Source organism: Vanacampus margaritifer, chromosome 5 (assembly GCF_051991255.1).
Source record: "Vanacampus margaritifer isolate UIUO_Vmar chromosome 5, RoL_Vmar_1.0, whole genome shotgun sequence".
Classification (NCBI taxonomy): Eukaryota; Metazoa; Chordata; class Actinopteri; order Syngnathiformes; family Syngnathidae; genus Vanacampus; species Vanacampus margaritifer.
Window position 1 is genome coordinate 25,667,753 of NC_135436.1, and position 24,484 is coordinate 25,692,236.

The 24,484-nt window shown below is 40.1% G+C and overlaps 3 protein-coding genes across 4 annotated transcripts in view; 1 reads left to right on the forward strand and 2 right to left on the reverse strand.

Moving 5' to 3' along the window:
• Positions 1-1,098: 1,098 nt before the first annotated feature.
• Positions 1,099-12,854, reverse strand: LOC144052130 (arf-GAP with coiled-coil, ANK repeat and PH domain-containing protein 2). Its single transcript, XM_077565974.1, has 22 exons — positions 12,060-12,854; positions 11,920-11,977; positions 11,403-11,522; positions 10,800-10,853; positions 10,656-10,714; positions 10,143-10,326; positions 9,693-9,737; positions 9,003-9,098; positions 8,817-8,891; positions 8,102-8,205; positions 7,368-7,419; positions 7,157-7,257; positions 6,773-6,884; positions 6,518-6,705; positions 5,484-5,553; positions 5,133-5,221; positions 4,983-5,062; positions 3,838-4,001; positions 2,950-3,059; positions 2,743-2,853; positions 1,448-1,509; positions 1,099-1,377 (listed from the first exon to the last, which is right to left on the reverse strand). The coding sequence occupies exons 1-22, from the start codon at positions 12,110-12,112 to the stop codon at positions 1,262-1,264; spliced, it is 2,103 nt and encodes a 700-aa protein (XP_077422100.1). The 5' UTR covers positions 12,113-12,854; the 3' UTR covers positions 1,099-1,261.
• A 185-nt stretch (positions 12,855-13,039) lies between these two features.
• On the reverse strand, positions 13,040-16,173 carry ilkap (integrin-linked kinase-associated serine/threonine phosphatase). 2 transcript variants are annotated; one of them, XM_077566147.1, is made up of 10 exons: positions 15,902-16,173; positions 15,458-15,586; positions 15,239-15,356; positions 15,034-15,140; positions 14,369-14,462; positions 14,111-14,198; positions 13,790-13,932; positions 13,490-13,609; positions 13,338-13,419; positions 13,040-13,226 (listed from the first exon to the last, which is right to left on the reverse strand). In XM_077566147.1, exons 1-10 carry the CDS (start codon positions 15,939-15,941, stop codon positions 13,104-13,106), a joined length of 1,044 nt encoding a protein of 347 aa, XP_077422273.1. In that variant the 5' UTR covers positions 15,942-16,173; the 3' UTR covers positions 13,040-13,103. The 2 variants fall into 2 exon arrangements, with proteins under 2 accessions (XP_077422273.1, XP_077422274.1); XM_077566148.1 differs by having other exon boundaries at positions 15,471-15,586; positions 15,902-15,920.
• A 389-nt stretch (positions 16,174-16,562) lies between these two features.
• tyw1 (tRNA-yW synthesizing protein 1 homolog (S. cerevisiae)) overlaps positions 16,563-24,484 on the forward strand; it is a 33,905-nt gene continuing 25,983 nt past the window's right edge. The window contains exons 1-8 of the mRNA XM_077566734.1: positions 16,563-16,700; positions 17,373-17,500; positions 17,603-17,734; positions 18,033-18,134; positions 18,842-19,036; positions 20,102-20,377; positions 22,088-22,189; positions 23,696-23,819. Of these exons, the coding sequence (XP_077422860.1) occupies positions 16,598-16,700; positions 17,373-17,500; positions 17,603-17,734; positions 18,033-18,134; positions 18,842-19,036; positions 20,102-20,377; positions 22,088-22,189; positions 23,696-23,819 (1,162 nt within the window). The 5' untranslated portion in view covers positions 16,563-16,597. The remainder of the gene's footprint in view (positions 16,701-17,372; positions 17,501-17,602; positions 17,735-18,032; positions 18,135-18,841; positions 19,037-20,101; positions 20,378-22,087; positions 22,190-23,695; positions 23,820-24,484) is intronic.

The window sequence follows — 24,484 nt, forward strand, 5'->3', positions numbered from 1 at the left end:
TGTTTGAGTGTAACATTCAGATGCATGATGGGTAACAAGAACGGCTTGCGCTAAAGTCAACTACTTCACAAACAATATTTATGTTCCCATAAAGCACAGATAGATAAACACACACGTTTGTGAAAAACACAAACATTGTTAATGTAATAACTAATAATAGTGGTAATAGTTAATATTGGTTAACTGATTTATTGTAAACATATTGGTAAAAATATTATTTTTACCCATACATCCAACATTTATTTTTATTAAATAATTGGTCAATTATTAACATTAACCAATAGTATTATTTTTACTAGGTAGGTTAAATATAATTACCTTAATTAAAAATACAATTGATTATATTAAAATGAACAATTTTATATTACACATTTAATGTGTATTTAAATTGGTTATTTATTATTCCAAATAAAGTTTAAAAAACTATGAAGTATTATTAAAATAAACATTCACTACATATGCAATTTTTTTTTAATTTACCTTCTACAAATGAGTTGACCCATCTATCTGTTTTAAAAAATCAACTGTGGCCCTTGAGCATTAAAGTTTTCAAAGCTCTGGTTGACCATGAGCGTGTTAGCAACTCAGCCAGATTAATGCAGTTCCTAGTTTTCACCTGATGGTGGCGCTAAAGGAAAAACTGATTCAAAGTACTACACAGGCTTATTGTTTGCTTATTGCTGTATTCAATTCCATCAGTCTGCTGGACACCCTGTATGTCCAAATATGGTCAATTTAATTTATTTTCACAAATCAATACTATTGGTCTTGCTCACATTTTAGTCGATATAATTCGGCAATAAATGAAAAAAAAAATCATTGTCTTAACTTAGTGATCAAACATGATTTTAGCGTGTTGTTGTATTGATGGGGGCGACATGGCTCAGTGGTAGAGTGGTCGTCTCCCAGGTTGTGGGTTGGTTCCTCACCCCTGGTGACCATGTCGAAGTGTCCTTGAGCAAGACACTGAACCCCGATTTGCTCCTAGTGGACCTGGCCGCGCCCTGCATGGCAACAGCCGACCACTGGTGTATAAATGGGTGAATGTGAGGCTTTGTAAAGCGCTTTGGGCACCATATGGTGTCGATAAAAGCGCTATGTAAAAAGCAGTCTATTCACCATTTTTACCAATGGATGGTGGTTTTGGTTGTTGTTGTTTTTTTCTCCAAATACCTGAAAAGTAGCCATTTTAGAGATGTGAGGATTCTGCCCCACAACGATGTCAGGTGACAAGACTGCGCATGAAAAGCAGATAACGCCTTCACGGGTTCTCGTCATCTCCTTCGCGGCTGAACGTACGCCTGGCAAGCCTCTCCGGGTCATGCGACGCCATGTCGCTGAAGTCTCGGAAAATGTCCTGAAAGGTTTGGTCGTCTCCTGGAAGGACCGCACGGACGCACGCTGGAGCGAATATCAAAGCTAAATGTTGGGAGTTTTGCGGACTCACCCGCAGCCCCGAACACGCCTTCGGAATCTCGCATCTCCTCGTTCATTCTGGCCATGCGCAGCCTGAAGTTACCAACATGGAAGAAATGCACAAAAAAATGGCACTCTTTACATATGATATCAAATTGACTTTTTAACATCCACTCATCAAAGTGTGAAATTAAGCAAGCCAGTCTTTTAACTGACCTTTTGCCCCCACTACAACATAACAATTGGGCTGATTTACATGGCCCCACCTCCACAGCTTCTCTGCCAATAACTTAAAAGCTAGGCTGTCTGACAATCCAGAGCCACTTTCAAGCAACGTTCAGAGTCCAGAGTCAATTAGTAAGTCTTAGCAAAGATTAGCATTAGCAAATAGTGTAAGCAGCATTAGCTTATGACAGACGTACTGGAAAAGTAAGCCGTTTATGTTGAGCGGTGACAACTGGGCGGCTTGGTGATGAAGTGCAGCCTCCACCAGGGAAAATTCAATCAACGATTTCGGAGGTGAATATGGTTAAATTATCCCTGAGAGTATTATCGTATGCTCTGTATGAAATATATAGTACTGTAACATTGATGCTAAATTCTGTTAGCCCATGTATGGAACATTGCACTATATGTTAACTGGGCGGCTTGGTGATGAAGTGCAGCCTCCACCAGGGAAAATTCAATCAACGATTTAGGAGGTGAATATGGTTAAATTATCCCTGAGAGTATTATCGTATGCTCTGTATGAAATATATAGTACTGTAACATTGATGCTAAATTCTGTTAGCCCATGTATGGAATAGTGCACTATATGTTAACTGGGCGGCTTGGTGATGAAGTGCAGCCTCCACCAGGGAAAATTCAATCAACGATTTCGGAGGTGAATATGGTTAAATTATCCCTGAGAGTATTATCGTATGCTCTGTATGAAATATATAGTACTGTAACATTGATGCTAAATTCTGTTAGCCCATGTATGGAACATTGCACTATATGTTAACTGGGCGGCTTGGTGATGAAGTGCAGCCTCCACCAGGGAAAATTCAATCAACGATTTAGGAGGTGAATATGGTTAAATTATCCCTGAGAGTATTATCGTATGCTCTGTATGAACTATATAGTACTGTAACATTGATGCTAAATTCTGTTAGCCCATGTATGGAATAGTGCACTATATGTTAGCATTAGGCTAGCAGACTTTTTGTTACAATGTGATCCGGTTGAACGTTTTGATTTTGGAATGTATCCCCCAGCGATAAATGACGGGTTCACTTTATAAACTTATTTGTTGACTTTTGACTATTTGACTCCTAAACAGCTCACAGCGTGACGATGTCCGCGTGCGTCGTCTCCACGGCGATGGCCAGTGGGTCGCGTCCGCTCTCGTCCACCGCGTACTGATTGGCTCCTCGCTTCAGCAGCAGACACACCTGCCTGTGGTGACCAATAGGAATGTCACATTCAGTGTGCGTGTGTGTGTGTGTGTGTGTGTGTGTGTGTGTGTGTGTGCGTGTGTGTGCATGTAGAGACCCTGTGTGTCCGGCGGTGGCTGCTGCGTGCAGAGCTCCTTGTCCTCTTCGGTCTCTGTGGTTGATGTTGGCGCCGTTCTGCAGCAGGAACTCCGATGCCAACAGCGACCCCTGCAGAGAAATGAGAGCTGATTGGTTCTCAACAATAATCGGTACCATAATGCGAATAGGCTTCCTGTTATTTTAGACTGATGTTTGGTTTTAATTATTTTAGTCAAATTATATTAGATTTTATCATGTTTTTTTTTTTAAATGTCTGAATGATATTTTGTTTCTTTTTGTAATACTTTTAATGTTTTGTGTAAAGAATTTTGAATTGTTGTGTGCATGAAATGTGCTACACAAATAAACTTGCCTTTAGTCTTGTGTCTCACAATATTCCAAATTGATACCAAAAAAAAGACAATCATTGTAATGACTTAATTGATTAAAAAAAAATTTTTTTTAAATGACTACTGCGATATTCTGAATTTATCAAAAATAATAGAATTATTCTGTTAATATTTTGAACTTGTTAAAAACCAAACACTTCATTCTCAATATATTCCAAATGTATTTTAACCCCATTAACATATATTACAACTGTAATATTACTCACTCTCTAATAAATGACTCGTACTATTAGAAATGTGTTACATTTCTTGTAAAACTCCAAATGGATTCTGGGAAAACTGACTTTACTGTTGTATTATTATGACTTTATTCCCCCTCCATAGAAGTTATGCTTTAAGAATTGTTTCTCCTATTATGCCTAATAAAAAGACCTAATAAAATGTATAAATATATATTTTTTTGATTTTTTTTTTTACCCCAACACCCCCCCCCCCCCGGAAAAATCTGTTGCTTCATGGCGACCGACTCATCCAAAAAGTAACCCCCGTGGCCTCACCCCTTGGGCCGCCCCGATGAGAGCGGTGCGTCCTTCTTCCTGGGCAACGCTTCCGTTCACCGCCGCCCCCTGGGCCAGCGCCGTCACCAATGCCACCATGTCTCCGGCCACCGCCGCTTTGTAGAGATGCAACAGCGGCGAGGCCTCAACGTCGTCATGATGCGCTTCAAACAAATTCGTAACTACACATTAACAACAACACATATGCAACACACAGTGGATGCAAAAAGTCGACGCCACGCCCTGTTAGATGACACCAATTAAAATCATTGTAAAATAATTTCTAAAAATAAAAATAATTTGGTTCATACAGTAAATGCATACCCTTTGGTTTAGTGTGGAACTAAATTTTAATCCTAATCTTAATTCTGTTAACACTTAACTCAGCCACATCCCCAGTTATAAGACAGGGAAGTGATTTGACCAAAGTGAAATTATCTGAAAATTTAGCCGGGGGTCTGGGGGCCGCTGGCACCGTGTTTCCGTGTTTTTAAGTACTTTCAATGCACTCACATGACAAAGAAATAGACAAAACAACAGCATAAATTTTCAACGTATATTGAACTATCCCATATAAAATGGCAGTTTTAGTCAACTCAAAATCAGTCACATTCAAAAACATTGGACTGCCTTTGCTTTTAAAAACTATCACTGAGAATATCATCATATCTAACTAATGTGATTACTAAGTTAACACATAAATAATGTTGAAGAGTTCAAATTTCATGAACAAATAATTGTATCATGACCAAATGAAAAGTAACTCATATTAGAGCATACCACAAATGTCTTTGTTATAGCAGAAGATGTTATCTGTCGGAGTCATGTGCATACACAATGAACTACTAAAAAAAATAAATAAATAAATAAAAAATCGGAATTTTTTTTTTTTGGGGGGGGGAGATAAAAAAAGCGGAATTCCGCGAATTAGCGGAAAAATCACATCCCTGTATAAGAGGGTGTGCACACTTACGCAACCCCATAACTGTATCTCTGTTATTTTTACTCCACCTCTGAAAAAGATTTTAGGCTATAGGTTTTCTATTCTTTTTTTACATCACACAACGTAGGCAATTAAAAAGCACCGCGTAGACATTTTATGACCACTGCCCAAAAACAACCACCATTTTGTTGATGAACCTTACGTGTGCCATCATCGTCGCCATTCCGCCTCACAAACGCCTTCTCCGCATACTTGTCTCGTATCCAGGCCTCCTTCTCCGCGCTGACAAAGAGATAGGCTGTCAATCATCCGGGATTGATTACAGAGTGATTGACAGGCGTGTGGCGTTTACTGCGGGCTCTCCGAGGTGGGTTTGACTCTGCGCAAACACTGCGCCTCGTAAATGTCGTTAATGGTGTCATTTCCCAGGACACACAGCAGCTATGACACAAACACAGAAGTCTTGTTGTTATGATACCATACTTCTTTGGAATGGTGAGCCCCTTTCACGCAGCCTCAGCCCCAGCTCATCAACACAGTCCTATCAACTCTAATTTGCGGCTTGCCTGCACTGTAAAAAAAAAAAAAGTGCAACCCCTAAAAACATGCTTAAAAATATGAGATCAAGTAGGGACGCAAACAGTGAACGGCAATATAGAGGAGGCGGGAGCGATGTGAAAGGAGCTAAAGAATGACCTTTCACCTTGAGTTGCTCCGCCTCCCACGAGTCCAGCGTGAGCGATCGCACCTTGGACACGTGGACACCCAGACTCCTGTATGCACCGTCACAGGGGAGAAAATAAATAAATATATATATATTTTTTTTTTAAATAAACCCTTCCTGCAATTGTCCTAATCCCTTATTTTTGGAAAACATTATTCTTGTAAAATTATGCCTTTTTTCTTCTGTAAAATTAACCACATATTCCCATATTTACAATAGATTTTTTTTGAAAAATTATACTACACTATGGTAATATAAAAAGGTAATATCTCCTTAATTTTTGTGATATTTAGAATTCATTTTGACAACATTTTAGGATTTTTAATGATAAAATGCAAATGCAACCATTAATATACAGTAAGTCTTAAAATAAAGTGACTTTATTCGCGTGAGATTACCATTTTTTTCTACATTTTTTTCCATAGTTTTATTATCATCGTATTACAGCTTTTCTCTGAAAAACATCCCTTTATTTTCAAAATGCACCCTTTTTCCTGAATGATTTTATTCTTAGTACATCTTTTTTGGTTTAAAATAAGACAAAAATATGTGTCATAATATTCTGAAATTCTTATTGTCGAAAGAAGACTTAATTCTCGTAACATACTTTTGAATAGACATGACATCTTCCATTTAATTATTTTCCTTTCTCAATATTGTGATAGAATTTTCGAAAAGTTTATTCTTGAAAATATATTTATTACTAGCTACAATTTTCTAAAAAATAAAATAAAATCAACCTTATTTGTATAGCACATTAAAAAATCCACAGGGGAACCAAAAAGTGCTGCACATAAAAACAGGAAAGTAAGACAAGATAATAAATAAAATTGAAAAATAAATGAATAAATAAAAATCACTTGACACATAAAATGAAATAATATAAACAGCTTCATGCCAGTTTGCTGTTTGCAAATATCAAAAACAGACTTGATTCTCATAACTTTTTCTTCCTGGTAAATACTTGCCATGTGTGTGTATCCGTGTGTGTGTGTGTGTGTGTGTGTGTGTACCGGTGTATCCCAGAGCACTGAATGCAAACGGTAACGCCCAAGTTGACGACCGCCCACCGCGGCTCCTGCTCGCCACAGTCACAGCATCGACTGTTGCCGGCGCCCTGCAGAGCCACGCCCAGCGCCGCTGTCCTTTTATTGGCCGCAGCGCTGTCGTCGCCGCCGCATGGCGAAAGGGGCTCCTGAGGCTACAGGAGACTTTTATGAATGTTCATCTTATTAGTTATTGGATCATTGTTGTGACGAGGAGCATGCCTGGGTGTGCGCGGCTTGGCCTCGCTCTCGATACGCCATATCGATGCTGCCCTGTAGTGCGCCCATCCATGCTAGCCTGGCGTGCTCAGAGTCTGCCTGAAGGGCACAACACCTGATGGGACATAATAGGGGGCATTATGGGAGAGTACAGCATAAAATTGTAAATACTGTAATGGGGACATTTGTGGGTGACTACTGGACCAAATATGGGACATAATGAGACAAAAATAGAACATGATGAGACACAATAGGAGACCCATAACAATAAACGGACTGTCATCCTCAAGTTTCGTCTTTGTGATTTTGTCTACTCAAACTCGTCCATCAATCTTCAGGTACAATTGTGTTAACTTCGGGTTACGTTTTTGTGTGTTTTGGTCTCACTTGTGCACAGACATCAGTTGGAAGCAGAAGCGTCGGTCCATGTCTTCCATAGATTTGACGGCACACAATCGCAGGTCCTCAAACAGAAGCATGGAAGCTTCCTGAGGAGCCAAATGAAAAATTAACCATCAACACCACTTCCTGTTCTCATTAAAAAAAACAATAACATACATGTATGACTATGATCAATAAGTGGATACAAATGTTTTACTTTGTGTGACTTCCTGTAGATGAGTTGGTTGTCTCTGATGGAAAACCAGCATCTATACATAAAAAAAAAAAAAAAACACCAAGATTTTTTTTGAAGGCTTTCATAAAATTTAGAAAGTCATCATTAATTATTTGACTGCCAAAAACGTTAAATAACGTTTAGTAAAATCCTATGGAGGAGTGCCAAAGACGTTAAAAGACGTTTTTTTTTCAAAACAGAGGTGAAACTAACCATTTTCTATTGTTGATTACTCAAAAACGGAATAAGGTAGAAACAAACTTTTTTTTCTGATGAAAGATGACAGTCCAATCTTTCATTTGGTAGTATGTGTGTTTCCATAGTCGAAACACATAATTTTCTGTGGACCTTGAAAGATCAGTCAAAATGCTTAAAATCGGCTGGCACCCACGGCATCCCTTTTCTGAAAATGTCTGGCAGTCAAAGAGTTCAGCAAATAGGACAGAACCGTAGCTGCCAAAATATAAGAAATTCACTTCCAGAACAATTAATCTACATTTCCATATATTTAAAATGATAAGGGAACACATTAAGGCCTCTATTTTTGCAATTCATTGTAAGGCACCAGGTTGTGTCACTTTGGCGTTACTGTCCATCTTATGCACGTCTGCATACACAAGACAACTTCATGCCTTAACATGATTTTTCCTCTGGATGAATAAAGGAACTAAGTACAATATAGGGTTCATCTTCATCAACACAAGAAGACGCGTGACCTCTTCCATGTTTTCGATTTCCTTCGGGAGCGTTTGAAGAGGTAACCTTGGATGATGTTGTCAGCCCCATGACACAAACGGAACATCGTCTCTCCTAAGGCATCCTACACACACACATGCACACATAATTAGATTTTTTTTCTCCCCAAAAAATAAAAAATAAATAAAAGATTATTTTTGTAAGATGGCTTTTATCCTTGAAAGAACATGTTTTCCCCCCGATTTTTTTTAAAACTGTTAATGCGAAAAAAATAGGACAGGACTTCTTCCTAGATACACTAACATTATTGTGAATTTTAATTGTAAGTTGCATATATAGAACACTGATGAATGTCCACCATAAACCGTAAGACATTGAAATGATTTCTTTCTATTCTACTTTCTCCATTGAGAACTGATGGCGGACATGTTATGATGTTCATTGCCACCACCTAGTGGCAGAAAGCCCAAAGTGCAAACATTTAAAAAAAAATGTGCGCTGGCCTGGTCATGTAGGTCAGAGGTCCCCAACCCTGGTCCTCAGGGACCGGTATCCAGCCTGTTTTCCACAGTCTCCCACAGCCAACACAGGTGGAGATCGTTATCAGCCTTCTCCAGAGATTGCTGATTAGCTGATGATATGAATCACCTGTGTTGGCTGTGGGAGGCATGGAAAACAGGCTGGATACCGGTCCCTGAGGACCAGGGTTGGGGACCTCTGATGTAGGTGACTTACTCGTTGCTGGATGAGCAGGTGAGCGTTCTCCAGCTCTTTCCTTTTGCTCACACACTCGGCCGACCGCTCGCACAACTAAGGACAGAGTCAAAAGATTCAACTTTAGTAGAGCACTCACAGAAGAACTGTACAGAACAAATGAACTTTGTGTCATATGTTTGTATGCAAGTGTGTGTTTGCATCGACCTGCGCGGCCATGACCTTCATGGCGGGCTCAAGGTCTCTGAGCAGGTCAAAGCCTTGATGGAAGAACGTCAGCTGAACGTTGACCAAGGAGAAGACCTCAACACAACAACATAACCTTACTTACACTTACTATAAATATCATTATTATTATTATTATGCATTGCTGATGTACAGTATGGCTTCATCTACATCAGTCTGCATGTTTGCATTAGCATTTGCATTGCTAAAAATAAATAACTAAAAACTTCTGGGGGGAAAAAGGCAAACGGATGCCAAGTCAAAAATGTTCTTTGCAGTAAAGACAGGACTTTGTATTCGCTAAATAAATAAAAGTAGGTCAATTTTTGATGTCAATTTTGGTTGACAGTAGGGGGCGCTAGCGCATAAAATGTCAGCTCTGTGGATTATTCTGCTCAATTCTTATTCCACAAACACAATAGTATTATTATTGCAAAAAAATATTTTTGACTTGGCTTCCGCTTTAAATCCAGATTAAGTAAGAGCTGCGTAAAATGTCAGCTCTGTGGATTATTCTGCTCAATTCTTATTCCACAAACACAATAGTATTATTATTGCAAAAAAATATTTTTGACTTGGCTTCCACTTTAAATCCAGATTAAGTAAGAGCTGCGTCCCAATATTAATGCTAAGCAAAGCTAAGCTAAATTCTGAATGCAGTCATAGTCATACCGAGTTCAAGATGTCCACCTTCTGCTGAGTCTTGAACGTGTTGAGCTGAATGACAAACAAATATTTAAAAATAATAATAATTAAAAAATAGAAAAGAAAAAAAATCAAAATATATGACAAAATGTGAAAAAAATCAAAAAGAAAATTTAAAAATTGGGCTAGTGGTCAGCATTAATGTTGTTTGGGTCTGTTTGTGCGTGTGCGGATGTATGTTTTTGTGTAAGGTGTACGTGTCGACATATTTGTGTATTTTTAACTAGAAACTATATTTACTGATTTATTTATTATTATTATTTTAATTAGCTTATGTTTTATATACAGTTGCTTGTTACAGCTGTGGTAGTTGTTAAAGTGCTATACACAATAAATTGAGTTGACAAGTGTTAGTGTGAGCGTGTGCATAAACTCTGCAAGTGCGTAAACGATGCTTGAAGATGTGAAATGCGGCACCTGCAGACAGTAATCCAGGGCAAAGTGCTGGTAGCATTTGCGTGTGGCTATGAGCAGGTGACTCGCTCTTTCGGCCTCCACAGTTTTGTGTCGAGACACCTGAGCGTTCTTCACAGCTGCCGTCTCCAGATCCTCACCGACACGCACAAACTCCTCACGCGTTTCTGACAGCTGAGGCAGGAACCTCAAAAACAATCAATCAAAGATAAGCATGTGGTACTTGTTCAGCAAAGATTGGCGTTTTAACCCTGGATTAGGATGTCAGGATTTGGGTTTCAAACCTGTATTGAGTGTTTTGAAGGAGGGTTTCTGTTAAAGACAGGGTTAGAGCTTAAAAGGAGAGTTTTTTTCCACTGAGAGTTTCAAGCCAGAGATGGAGTTTCATATTAGGGTTTCAAAGCAGAGATAGGGCTTCAATTTTTTTTTTTTAAAAGCCTGTAATAAGTTTTCAAATGAGAGTTTCAAGCCAAAGTTAGGGCTTCAAATTAGAGTTGCAAGTGCGTGTGTACTTACTGCTTGCATAGACTGCTGAGCTGATGGCTGATGGCTCGCTGGCTCTGATCCAGCAACATCTGACAGCACACACACACACACACACACAAGTATGACTAGTGTGTGTCTAAGTGTATGTGTGTGCATGAGTGCGTGCATTCTCACGGTGTGGAAAGTGAGCAGCTCCTGCAGGCCTTGCTTAAACTGGCTCAGACAGTTCTACGAAGACAAAGGGGAGAAAAAAAAGTTGTATGGCACTATTGTGTCAAATGAGCGCTCTCTAGTGGTATGTGAAAGAACTACTCCATAACATATATAATTACTGTGACTAACATGCAATAATCGTGTATGGCGATAAAAGGATTACTTTGAGGACTTTTTTTTTAAAACTAAATTAGATTACAAGCTAATTTATTAGTTATTCATCAGCTGCACAAGGCACATTAAAGGTTGGGTCTTTAGTTTTGACCGTTTTAGTGTTTGTAAAAAAAACAATTCAAAGCTGACTCCTCCCATGGCTCAATCCCCCCACTCTTCTGTCAACATTGCGCCTGCCTTCAGCGACACGCCCCTCGCTCTGTGATTGGCTGGAGGGGTAAACATTGACTTTCCCCACCTTTAAAGCGGTCCAAGATACATAAATGATAACAATCGTAGTATTATTTGAAGAGGCAAGTATTTTATTATTTTTTTCTAGAATTTTAGTGTAAAAACTCTGAGAGGCACTATTCTAGAAGGTTCTAGAAAGCCTATCAAACGGGTCCTCACCGCTATGACGCCGTCCTCCTTGTGCAGTGCGAAAAGCTCGGCCAAGCCGGCAAGGAACATCTGATTGGCTGCGTTGTACGCTTGTCCCGCCTCCACCATCTTCCCGCACAACCTTGTCACCTAAATGGTCGGATGACAAACACTGTTTCGACCAGTTGGATGTTGACAATTTAAAGAAACATGTAAAAATTAATATGGCAGGACCATATTTAAAAATGTTTTTTTGACATAGTTTTACCCCTCCTATACACTTTACACTAATTAAATAAACCCACTGTAAATATTTGAACACACATAACAAAAACTAATTGCAAACATAAAGGATTATACAGTATTTTCTTGCAACCATATTGTGGCATCGTTATCAAGGAACTGTATGTTGAAATGAGTTAAGGAGCTTCATTTTGAAAAAAGTAGCGCGTAGCCACTATGTTGTGGTATCTATAGGCAATTTTAAAGCATTGCTATGGATTTTGTCTATTTGAGGTTGACTGTAGTGTACAGTCCAAAATCGTACCTTGTCCAGCTGTGTCTGTAGCAGAGAAACATCCTCCTCACACTGATCCAGGTTCAGCCTGAACAACACAACATAAGAAAGTTGAGTCACCAGCGCATGCGCGTTGACGAGGCCAATTTATTTCAGCGACAGCTGCTCACCTGAAGCCCGGAGAATCCGCGACGCACTCGGAGAAGTCCAGCAGCGCGTCCATGTCGAGTAAAGGCACTTGGAAAATTGACTGCCACCACAGAGTGTGCTGCCCCCACACTAACCTGTTAGCCGGATACCTAACACTCACTCACCAAGACTGCTCATAATAGGAACAAAAGTTCGTCCAACATGCACGTTAACGACAAAGACGAAACCTACTGAGTTTTATGGTTGCTGTGACGCATAATGTCTTATCAGCTAAACTTGTGTAGTGGTAGGACAGTTGTCTGCATCCCACACTCAAAGTGATGCTAACGCTGACCGTAGTACTGTAACCGCGCCTCCAGCCCACATCCGGGTTGTATTCAGCCTGCAGAGACACCACCTGGCGAACGGGAGTAGTACTGCGTCTGTTTGGACTCAAAACTGGGCTGTTTTCTTAATTTTAATGTAAATATTTTTACACTAATGTATATATTAAATAAATGTGATGTGATATGTACAGTCAGTATACATCTTACGCCGCTCTAATTCCGTATACAGTTTGGGTAAGTAAGTACAAACGCCAGCCGAGAGCGCCAAAGGTCGTCGCACGTAGCAGCGCCGCTATATTGCTCCGGGCAAACTGCTTTTAACGCAAGCCCCATGTATGGGGTAGATGCCACGTACTTTCGACTTTTACACATCAGCGCAGTTTCCAGCCACTGCTGGCCGCGTTCCAACACTCGCACCCCCACCCCTGCGCCCCCCAACCGCGCGCTCCTGCTAATCGGCTGGAGGGCTATCTGAAACGGGTAAGCGGCCCAAACTTCGCAAACTGGAAACAGAAACAAAGTTGATGGGTGAAAACCCGGAAGTCCCGCCTCCTGCGTGGCATATGGTCTATTGAATACAGGAATTGGTGATGTGGGCTCAATATTATATGGTTCCAAGTTTGTTTTTGGTCTAGTACTCATTTGTATTGTATACAAGTAACACAGGACTAGACTTTGACAGTGGAAGTCAAGTATTTTATTGTAAAACAAAGTCAAAGCATAATTGTGTGTGCGTGTTCAGAAGTCAATAGAAACAAGGATGACGGTGACATTGTCAGCGCAGCCCCGTCGGACCGCTTCGCTGGCCAACTGTTGGCAGGCCGCTTCAAACTGGTCCTCCTTGTCTGTCAACTTGCTTTCCTATAACCACACAATGCAACGCGCACATACGCACAAGACACGAGCAGTATAGATGAAAACAAGATGCAGAATAGAACAAAGCTGAACTAAAAGGAACTTCCTTTTCGGTACCTGCAGGACGTCAAGGACGAATCTAACGGCTTCATCTGCGGAAAACACTTTGAACAAGCCGTCGCAGGCGAGGATGATGAACCTGAGGTCAAAAGTCACATGTTCTTTTTCTGCTTATTTGTGCACGTGTGTGCGTGTGTCCCTGCTCTTGCCTGTCATTGGCCGTCAGTTGACACCTCCTCAGGTCTGGGGTAGAAATGACGCCGCATCGCTTATATTGGCCGTCTCCAATGGAGCGCGAAACCTCTAGTACGCCCAACACCCGCCCATCCCTGCAACAAACATATCCACCATCCATCTCAAAAATATTCATAAAACAAGTTTATTAGCAGTTCCTACTTTGGGATGTTACATTGCAGATTGTGCCTTTGAAGTGTCATACAGAATTCTACATACTAAAAGAAAACGTCCTCCACACTAAAAGAGTCAAATGTGGATGTAGATGTTGGTACCTGACAGTTCCGCCTGCTCTCTGGATTCTCATCCTCTCTTCGTAGATGGTGGGGTTGTGTTCTCGACTGAGCGCTAGCGTGGTCGGTCGCCTCCGCCGCCCCTCTGGGGATTCTCCCTCATCCTCCATGCGACACAACACCGCCTGCAGTACCACAACACACCATTAGGAACACTGAAAGCCGTTTGAGCGTTTACTCCATGTCCATGATATCCAGCACTACAAGTGATGACAAAGCGCATACGAGTTCATGGACCTTCAACTAGATATCAAATAAATGCATTAACAATTTAATCACAAGCCATTGTAGCGCAGTAGTTACCTTGCTGTCTCCCAGGTTGGCCACGTAGACCACGTCGTCCAGCACCAGCATGCAGGTTGCCGTCGAACCATCTTTCCACGCTGGCTTCCTGTTTGACAAAGATCCAAAATGATTAATTCATGAACAAATGCAAAAAACACAAACGTTTTAAATCATCTATAAAGATAGTGTCCAATAGGACTGGACCATTATGTAGTAGTTAAGGAATACGGTCACTTTCTACTTAACACTTTAGCAGCAGATAATCAGGAGGCTTACTGGCTGGTCGCTTTCTTCAGAAAGTCCTCGTCTGTCTGGCGGAAAGTGTCCACCAGGCATTTTTTAATCAGCTTGTCCAGGTTCTCACTTTCACCTTAAAAGAAACACACAAATTTATAGACTGTGTAGATCTCGATAGCTTTTCAAAATCATATTTTTCTAGGCATTTTGCCCATTTTCCCCCACACGCAAGTTAGGTTTTTTTTTTTCTAGTCAGGTCTTGCTTCTTCTTACATTGGGGTTTTGTGTGGTTTTAATTCATTTTAACCATTTTATAATTTGTTTGGAAGATGCCCTTTTGCACATTGGTGGAGGATTTTAAACAGAATTGTGTGATTTTAATTAAACAATTTACAACTAAGGTGATTATTTTAAGCTAAAATTAGCATTTTAAGGGATGACGTACATCAAGATTATTTTAGACATAATTTACTGTAAATCCAAAGCGATGATGACATTTTAGATGTTAAGGAAGTAAACAAAGGCAGAAATAATTTAGGCATAACTCATCAACTATTTCATATGTACATAGATTTTGGTGTGTCCGTAATAGATTTTTACTTTCTGCAACTAGGAAACTAGAGCTTTTTAAAAAATATTAATGCATCCGTGGACTCGGCCTTAATCCTGTATTTCTTTACACAGACTGTGTTCTTTCTGCTCACCTCGGGGAAATTTCTTTGCCAGAATGTGATGAAGATGTTCAGCCGCAAAGCTTGATGCCCGAGTGCCGCCATGGCCGTCAAACACGGCAAAATACGACGCCCCAGATCTTCGGAAACAGCAGAAAATGTTCACAAACAATGGCATCAGGCAGAATTTTTTTTTTCAATATCACACTTGAGTGTGTAAATGAAGGTGTTGTGTTACATTTGAGCAGGTAGATTTGATAGACAGCCACTCATGTCGGGAAGTAGAACGTGAGCATCCTGCATTTCTTCACGCTCCCCACGCCTCGCAGCCACGTAGCCTCGTAGCATGGGGAGACCTAAAAATGCATGCGTGGACCCACACACACACATGCACAGAATAAGCCAAGCTGCATCATGGACGCTGTGCATTATCAGACATGGTGGCAAAAGTGAAAACCTTCTCTACAAACTTTCTTGGTCTCCTCTTCATCTTTCGTAGGCACTTCACATTCTTCATCCTCTCGTTTTCGTTTGACGGTCTTCTCCTCCTCATCGATGTCTTTGGCTGATCGGGGGGAGACTGGACCTGACAACATACAAAATACTAAAAGTCACAACAATGCTGATCATGACTTAAAATTTTACGATTTCATGATATCCTGTAATTATCCCTTGTGGGGACATTTTGATGTTACAGTAGTATATCTACTATTACTGTACGTTGACAATAATACATTAATGTTTCAATGGAACTCTTCATTTATTTCTTATCCGTCGTAATAAAAAGACTTTAAATGAACCAAAACGAGCATTTATGAGGTGAAAAGTGAAAACCACCTTATAAGTTGTTAGTGGATCGGGGTGATCGTCAGCGTTAAGCCGAGAAACCTGCGTCACTCACCGGTCTGAGCGGGCTCCGGTAGGTCGTCAAATAGATCCATTCTTCTCCGGAGCTAGCCTAGCCTAGCTTATTTTAGCCGCCTCTCAGTCTGAACCGCCGAACGTCGTACTCGCGAAAGCAAGTATGGTTTACCAACAGGTAAGATTACTATACAAATCACTGCCAGGATGACAATTTTATCGGCGTTTGTATTTGTACTTGTAGTATTTTTTCATAATCTAAATCTTGAACGACAGCCACACTGCTTGAAAACAGCAGGCGCAGTCTTCTTCGTAATCATTTTTAAAATGTTGAGGCGGACGCGTTGGCGACAATTACTGCCCCCCAACGCTTTGTCTGTTAACTGCATGGAATTTCCTTTTTAGTTTGGTAATATTTTAAAGTGGGACTGAAATATCGGTAATAAGTATAAAAATATATTATTTAGGCTTTGTCTAATCTAATAATGAAATTAATCTAGCACTAACAGGTGGCGTCCTACGCCGAATATTCCCCCCCATTTCGGGTTTGGAAATACTGTATTTATTTATATGTGTTTTGACGTGTAATTATGCATAAAAATAAGATTTTTTAGTAGTTTTTGTGTTTATTAAACAAAAACAAAGATGTGATTTGGTTTGAGTTGCTGAGTACTACATCTCCCATAATGCCTTTCGGCCAAACAGTCATGGTTCCGCACATCACCCGCCGCCACTCATGGCTTTAAATATGTGTTCAACCAAAGCGTTTGCAGTAATGCACGCATTTATCGTCCTGGCCATCCTTTTTGGAACTTGTGCGACTACCTCCAATACAAAAGGTGAGCTTATTTAAATTTGTATTCAGCAGGAAACAAAAGTTATGTTCACAAAACGAAGGGGACGCTTTTAGCTAGCATACATGACATAAACTTCACAAAGCAACAGCGCGTTTGTGTGGTGCTTTAGACCAATTTAACCCGTATCCTACTTTCAGTCGTCGAAATAAACATGTATCTTTTGTGAGGAAAGGTCTTTTAATGATTAAATAGCCGTAATAGTTTCCTCTCTACATCAAAGTATCATTAAACTAATGAATTAGCGCCTCCTACTTTTTTGTCATCATCGTAAATTAAACACAATACTATTTTTAAAAGCGACATTCAATGGGAAATTGACTTATTATTTGTATGCAGATAGTCGAGTCTTCAGAGTGCCTGCCTACCCAACACAAGTAAAATTAGGCTTGCCTAGTTTACATAATCCCGCCCTCGCACCAAGTTTAATCAACAAAGACTTGATAGTGATCATATTGACAAAAACATATCACAAGTGCAATACTAACTCTTTTAAATTATAAAACAAATTGCATATCATCCAAATCTCAAAAAACAACTCGGTGTAATAAAAGGTCACCGACATGGTCTTTTCCATTTGCTTCACATTTTCTTAGGCAAATCTTGCTCATGGTGCATTTGTGTTGATTGTGATGTGCCCCCCCCCCCCCCCCCCAGTTTCACACTCTTCGCACAGTGCCTACGAAAACTACGCCACGTACATATGGCACAACCGGCTCTACTTGTACATGGCTGCTGCACTCGCCTTTGCGCTTTGGGTTTCCCTCAAGATGATCCTAAAGAAGGTACATTGGCCAATGTATTCAGAGCAAAACCTGTGTCATCAGTAATATTGTTTTCATAACAGTACAATAACACCTTTTTTGCTTTTTTTTTTTATTATTTAGAAAAGCCTCTCAAAGGAAGTCAGCTCCCAGGTGCAAGAAGATATGAAGAAAGATGAGTGCTGTGATAAACGTGCTGAAGTTCACGTGTCAGGAGTGAAAATCTTCTTTGGATCTCAGACTGGAACGGCTCTAGTACGAATATTGTTAACACTTGTCACTAATCCACAAAGCTGAACTTTGCTTTTTGATTTGGGTTGCAGAATACTGTGGATTTTCAAAATGGAAAAGTTTCCATGGGAATTAACAGGAATTCGGCTGTTAATAGGGAATTTAAATGTACACCTAGACACGTTTAATCCGTTTTGTGACCAAGCTTGTAATTTAATTGGCCTATAAAATAAACCTGTAAACATTCTCAAAATTTACCGGTAATATTCCAGCGCTTTGACACTGTAACGGTGACACTAGCTCCCCCAACCACTCCCCGCAGAGTTTCGCAAAGGAGCTTTCAGCAGACGTGAGGAGCTTGGACCTTGCGACGGAGGTGATTAACATGAAGGAGTACGATCCAGACGATCGGCTGGCTGACGAGGTAAGACGGAGGCTCCTCTGGCAGAGGTCCCATTAGGACTAAGAAAATATTTATTATATTAATGTGTAATTTATTGATCTTCAATTAAAATATAAAGTGTTCCATCTACGGGTGTGCTGCAACATTTTGAACAGGTGCATCATAATAAATCAGAATATTGTAGACATTACAGTTCATTTAGTTCAGTAGTTGAATTGAAAACTTGTTTAATACAGATTCATTTAAGGCAATTCCTGCTTTGTTTCTATCAAATCATTTTGGGTCTTTTTTGAGATTGTGAATTTGGCATGTTTGTTAGTTGTAAGCTATAATCATCAAAATTATAAGTATATGATACAGCAATGTTTTGCTTGATTTGAGATGGCACGCTTATAACTCCAAACTTTTTAAAGTGTCATTTTTAATAAGTGCTTAAGAATTCCACACTGTAGTATCTTTGACTTTGAACGTGTGTGGCCTGGTGAGTGACGTGGGTGTCAGCGCATGAGTGTGTAGTGTTTGCTGGCTGTTAACTGGCTAACCTTGTTAAAAAAAACTTAAAAAAAAACTGTTGTGAAACTTGTGCTTGCAAAAGTTTACACAAGGTCAAATTAAATCCCCCCGTAGAGGTTATAGTGCATTTTCAGTCCATCTTGAAATTTCACCCAAAAGCGTCATGTTCCGAAGGGGAATTCCTTTGCTCGTGTTGTCTCATTTGTGCCACCCAGTGCGGCAGCAAGTGTGTGTGCGTGTTCCTGGTGTCCACCTACACAGATGGGCAGCCCACCGACAACGCCGAGTGGTTCTGCAAGTGGCTGGAGGAAGCGTCCACCGACTTCCGCTACGGGAAAACGTACCTGAAGGGCCTCCGCTACGCCGTGTTCGGCCTAGGCAACTCACTTTACGCTGCACACTACAACACGGTAAGGCATGGGCCTTATGGACTCAAAATAAAATCCAACCTCTTTTTCACACATACAAAAATAATCTGAAATTCATATCATCCATCCATCCATTTTCTTAACATTTTATTTCAATATCAAAATTTTGTCTTGAGAAGTTGCAACTGTCTCTGAACTAAAAACGCATCCACAAATAGCTGTATACAACTTTTTGTTTTTTTAAAAAGGTATTTGTTATCTTGATAATATATGAATGTTTTTGTCGAAAAACACAAGTTTTATCTCAAAACTACAAATATTTTCTCAAATATGTGACTTTCTCTGAAAAATTAAAAATTTTTGCTCACCTTTTTCCTCAAAAACACAACTTTTCCCCCTATATTAAAAAACTTTTTAATGTTCAATTTATCCTTGAAAATAGAAGTCATATCTTGAAAACTTGAAATACTTTTAAGTTTCCCCCCCCTCCCCTCAAAACTATACTCTCAAATCTACAATGTTTCTATCAAGAATATGTGACTTTCTGTCATAATATCTGTTTCCATTTAACAGCGATTAGCATTAGAATATAGCTAAGTTTCATCATTATTCACAAATTTGTTTAAAACTCTGGGTAAATGAACTTTTTTCAACATGGCCCCGGTTGATCTCTTATACTCTGCTGCCACCTGCTGGCCGTTTTTGTAATAACTACCATTGCTTCAAGCATTCTCTTCAGTTCTCAGGCTGCATCAAAGCCTTCTGTATGCTCTAGCATAAAAATACATTAAAAACGTATAAATACGTCTTTGGAAGCATGGTAATATTTAAACACTTTCTCATGTGATTGTAAACTGTCCAAACTTGCGCCTGGTATTGTATAAGTTTTTATCAATATACAACTATGTTTTTCTCATGTTAAACCTTCCTTCAATTATGCTTTTTTTTTTCTCTAAACAACGTTTCTCCTTGGACTCTCAAAACGAAACTCTTTTCTCGAATATGTGACATCTTTCTCCCAAAAATATGACATATGAAGCACAATTTTCTTAAAATACTACAACTTCTACTAGAATTTGTGAATGACTGCATACACTCTCTGTCCAGGTGGGCAAAAATGTGGACAAGTGGCTGTGGATGCTGAGTGCCTCTCGCATCTTAACCCGCGGCGAAGGCGACTGCAACGTTACCAAGAGCGTCAACGGCAGCATCCAGGCCGACTTCCTGGCCTGGAAGCTCAAGTTCCTCAAACGGCTGCGGGTTCTTTGCCAGGCCGACGACAATTGTTGCGGGAAACGCAAGGAGGGCACTTCCTGCGTCAAGACGGATGGACAGGAAGTAGAAGAGGAGGAGAATGCCGCTCTGGATAATAACGACTCTGAGGTAAGGTGTTCTAAGAACAACTACAAATTTAAACGTATTCAAAGACTTTTTCAATTACTGTACAGCGTTACGCGAGTAAACATCTCCCAATGAATATGAAATGAGTTAGCAGCTTTATTTAAGCAAGAGTAGAAATGCTTTTCTGTCATTTATATAAAACACTTTTTTTTTTAAGTTGCACATTGTGTCATCAGATTTTAAAGTTAAACATGAAATAAATGGATGTTTTATGCTAATAGAAGCAATGGACGTTCTCACAACAAAATAAGCAAATAACATTAAGTGTTTAAAATGACAGATAGCATTTACTGTACCAAAAAATGGCAACAAATTAGCTGAAAGAATTAATAAAATCCAACAAGGTCTGAAGGTTAAGTATCAAGTATATACATAATGCTGCTGTGCGTCTGTATTTAGTCGCGTTGGTTACAAAATGTCCTACACGCCTCACATGTGACATTTCTGTCAACTCCGCCGTCCGTCCTCCAGACACACTCTTTGCTCTTCTCACCAATCACTGCATTTTCACACACACACGCTCGCTCGCGCGCACGCACACACACACGCAGTGTGACAGCTCACAGATGACCCGTTGTCATGGCAGCGGACACCTCGGGAGACGACTGTGTCGCCGGGGACTTGTTCCTGGCAGCAGCTGACAAGCGTGGCCGTCATCTTTTTTCCTTGTATGAATTTTAGTTTTACACTAATTTCAGTTTTTAATTTGGCAGCCTAATAATGGTGAGAGGCAGGTTCAACACAGACATGGTTTTGGGGTCTTTAAGGGGGATTAGTGTTGCTAATGACATGTTTCATGTCTGTCAGGATGTGGCATTTACAAACCAGTGTGTCACACCTACACAAAGGCTTCCAGTTTTGTCATCAGTTAGCGGCTGAGAAAGGAGACAAGGTGTTATTATTTGAAGCAAACGTTTGTGCTCAAGGTCCACATTTAATTTTGAACTTGTTCACTTTTCTGTGGACGTTCATATTTGTGGAAATTGGATGAGTTTACACTTGAACAGGACTGTGTATGTACGGTTTAAACGGAATATGTGTTGCAAAAGAGTGAATGAGGACTGCCATGTAAAAAAAAAAAAAAAAAGAAAAGAAAAGAAAAAAAAGCTACACTTAAGCCATGTGGTGAGTCGATGTCACTCATGGTGCATTTCTTGGCACCCAAACAATTTTTGGCTTGTTTCGTATAAAATAACCCAGAAATTTGGGTCAAATTGACCCAAGTTATCAGGTCGGTCCGATTTTGACCCAAACAGTTTTTTGTTTTTTTTGATCCAGAGTCTATGTTCAATATATTTACAGTTGACCAATTAGTGGATGAACTAAGAGTTTCTCATGAATTTATTTACATAAAGTTCTTTTTTTTAGTTGGTTTATAATTCCATTGTTTCTAAACAATCTATCCGTTTTTATTGGGCTTTTCATAACTAATGTCGCAGGTGGGACGGGGCCTTTCCCCTGTTACTGGTCATCAGCCAATCGCAGGGCTCATATAAACAAAAAAAAACATTCACACTGGGATTTGCACCTCATCCTATCTTCAGTGAACCAAACATGCATTTTTTTTTTTTATATGTTTAAACCGTCAACCAACTCAGTAGCTGTTAGCATGTACTGTAGCATGTTGTTTCTAATTTGTGCTAATTAATTAATTAATAATTAACTAATTAATTTTGTGATGACCTTCTTCAGGAGGAGCCGGTGGAGTCCAGCAGTGAAGAAGACGACTCGTCAACCTCCCCCTCCGTGTTGGACGTGGAGGATCTGGGCAGCCTGATGAGCAGCGTCAAACAGGTCAGCGTGCGGCCGGTCTTATTTTTGCGTTCCTTCGCCTTTCCGCGGAAACGGCAGATGGCCCGGTAGACTCCACACACCAGGCCCTGGCGTCAAGACGGAGCTTGCGTAAGAGCGCAGACGCCCACTAACATGATAAGTGACTCAAGGGACATTTATTGTGGAAAATTATTTTTGATTTTTTTTTTTCTTTAATTCAGCTTTCTTGACAAAAATAAAAACACGTTGTATAGGAATTCTGAATATAATTGTATGTTTCAGAGGGGGGAAAAATTGTACTGTATTGATGGTGGTTCGCCCCACACCAAGCTTGCGTTGTGAACTGGGATCAGTGCCAACATGAGCAATTAAGGCCTGCTAATCCAACCTCTTGATTGATTTGGAATAGCGTCTTGATACTGGATAATTTATCAGAAGAGCAGACTTGTGTCCATGTCGTCAAATAATGATTCTGGCCCTTGGTTAAATTTCTGATTCACCATCCTCAATTTGCCGAATATATGGTAATAATTAAAAAGTAACCGCGTTAAAAATGGAGTCTTCGGCAAGCTCTGCTCCTAGCAACAGGGATGTGATTTTTCCGCTAATTCGCGGAATTCCGCTTTTTTTTATCTCCCCCCCCCCCCCAAAAAAAAATCCGATATTTTTTTTTTTTGTTTTTTTGTAGTAGTAGTAGAAGATCATTGTGTATGCACATGACTCCGACAGATAACATCTTCTGCTATAACAAAGACATTTGTGGTATGCTCTAATATGAGTTACTTTTCATTTGGTCATGATACAATTATTTGTTCATGAAATTTGAACTCTTCAACATTATTTATGTGTTAACTTAGTAATCACATTAGTTAGATATGATGATATTCTCAGTGATAGTTTTTTAAAAGCAAAGGCAGTTTTTGAATGTGACTGATTTTGAGTTGACTAAAACTGCCATTTTATATGGGATAGTTCAATATACATTGAAAATTTATGCTGTTGTTTTGTCTATTTCTTTGTCATGTGAGTGCATTGAAAGTACTTAAAAACACGGAAACACGGTGCCAGCGGCCCCCAGACCCCCGGCTAAATTTTCAGATAATTTCACTTTGGTCAAATCACATCCCTGTAGCAATGACTGGTGTTTGTCTTCCTGCTTTCTTCTTTTTCCCTCTCTCCTTCCATCAGTTAGCATGTCTTCCGGCGACGACATCACATTCTGTGTGAAGAGAGTTTGCAACCGCTCATATTCGTTGCCCTTTGTTCCTGCAAACCATTACATCCATCCATTACAAGACAGATGCTCCAATCCATAATGTCTTCTATGTCTTGATACAATTTTCCTCCCCCACAATAGAATGTTGATGGATCAGTATAACCCGTGACTGTCTCTGGCCTGTTTATATCAATCAGTCAATTATTGTACTCAATAAATACACGACATAGATTGTTAGCAAAATTGAGTGCAAACAACGCTCTTGTCTTGTCCATTAGCAAGTATCATTTACGGTTTGTATGTGTTCCCAGGTTCCTTCAGATGGCGGGCAGGTAGCCAAGCGCTCCAGGAAAGTGGCGAGGAAGACCCAAGACGAAAAAGAAGAGCGACGGGAGATGATCACGCCCGCCCTGAGAGAAGCTCTGAGCAAACAAGGTAACGGCGTGCCAGCGCGCTCCACTGAGTTCCTAATGTAGCGGCGAATAGCTTTTTCTCCATAGGAGCATCTGCCAGGTGTTTGTGCATCATCATGATGATGATGATGATGATGGAGCAAGAGCATCATTGCTTGGTAGTAATAAAAATCACAGGCCATCCCCGAGGGAAGGCAGCCAGATGTTTGCCGCCACTTGCCTCACCTTGTCGCCACAAGGACGACAAAGTTTGTTGACTTATAAGTCATCAAACTTCTCTTCATTTCAACCGTGGATCAATCACAATGTGGTTAACTCTGCCAGAGGCTGCGTGTTGTTGATTGTTTATTAAGTGCTAAATCCAGTGGATCAGAGCTGTAATGCGAGAGCCGTGACTCGAGAACCGCACCGCGACAGACCCACTTGAGAGCCGTGATACTGCAAGAGGCCTAACATTTGTGAGCTTTGACTTGTGTTAGAGATAGCAAGAGGCGAAAGAATACAAACGCAACCGCAAAAAAGTTACCGGTAGTCACCTTTTCCCCACACTAAGATCTCGCCAAATTGACATCAAACTGAAGAAGTAAAAGAATCCGATGCCTCTATCAGAAGTCTGACATTTTCTTAATGTTGCTGCTTCACCTTGTCATTTGAATTATTAACTCTTTGACTGCCAGACATTTTCAG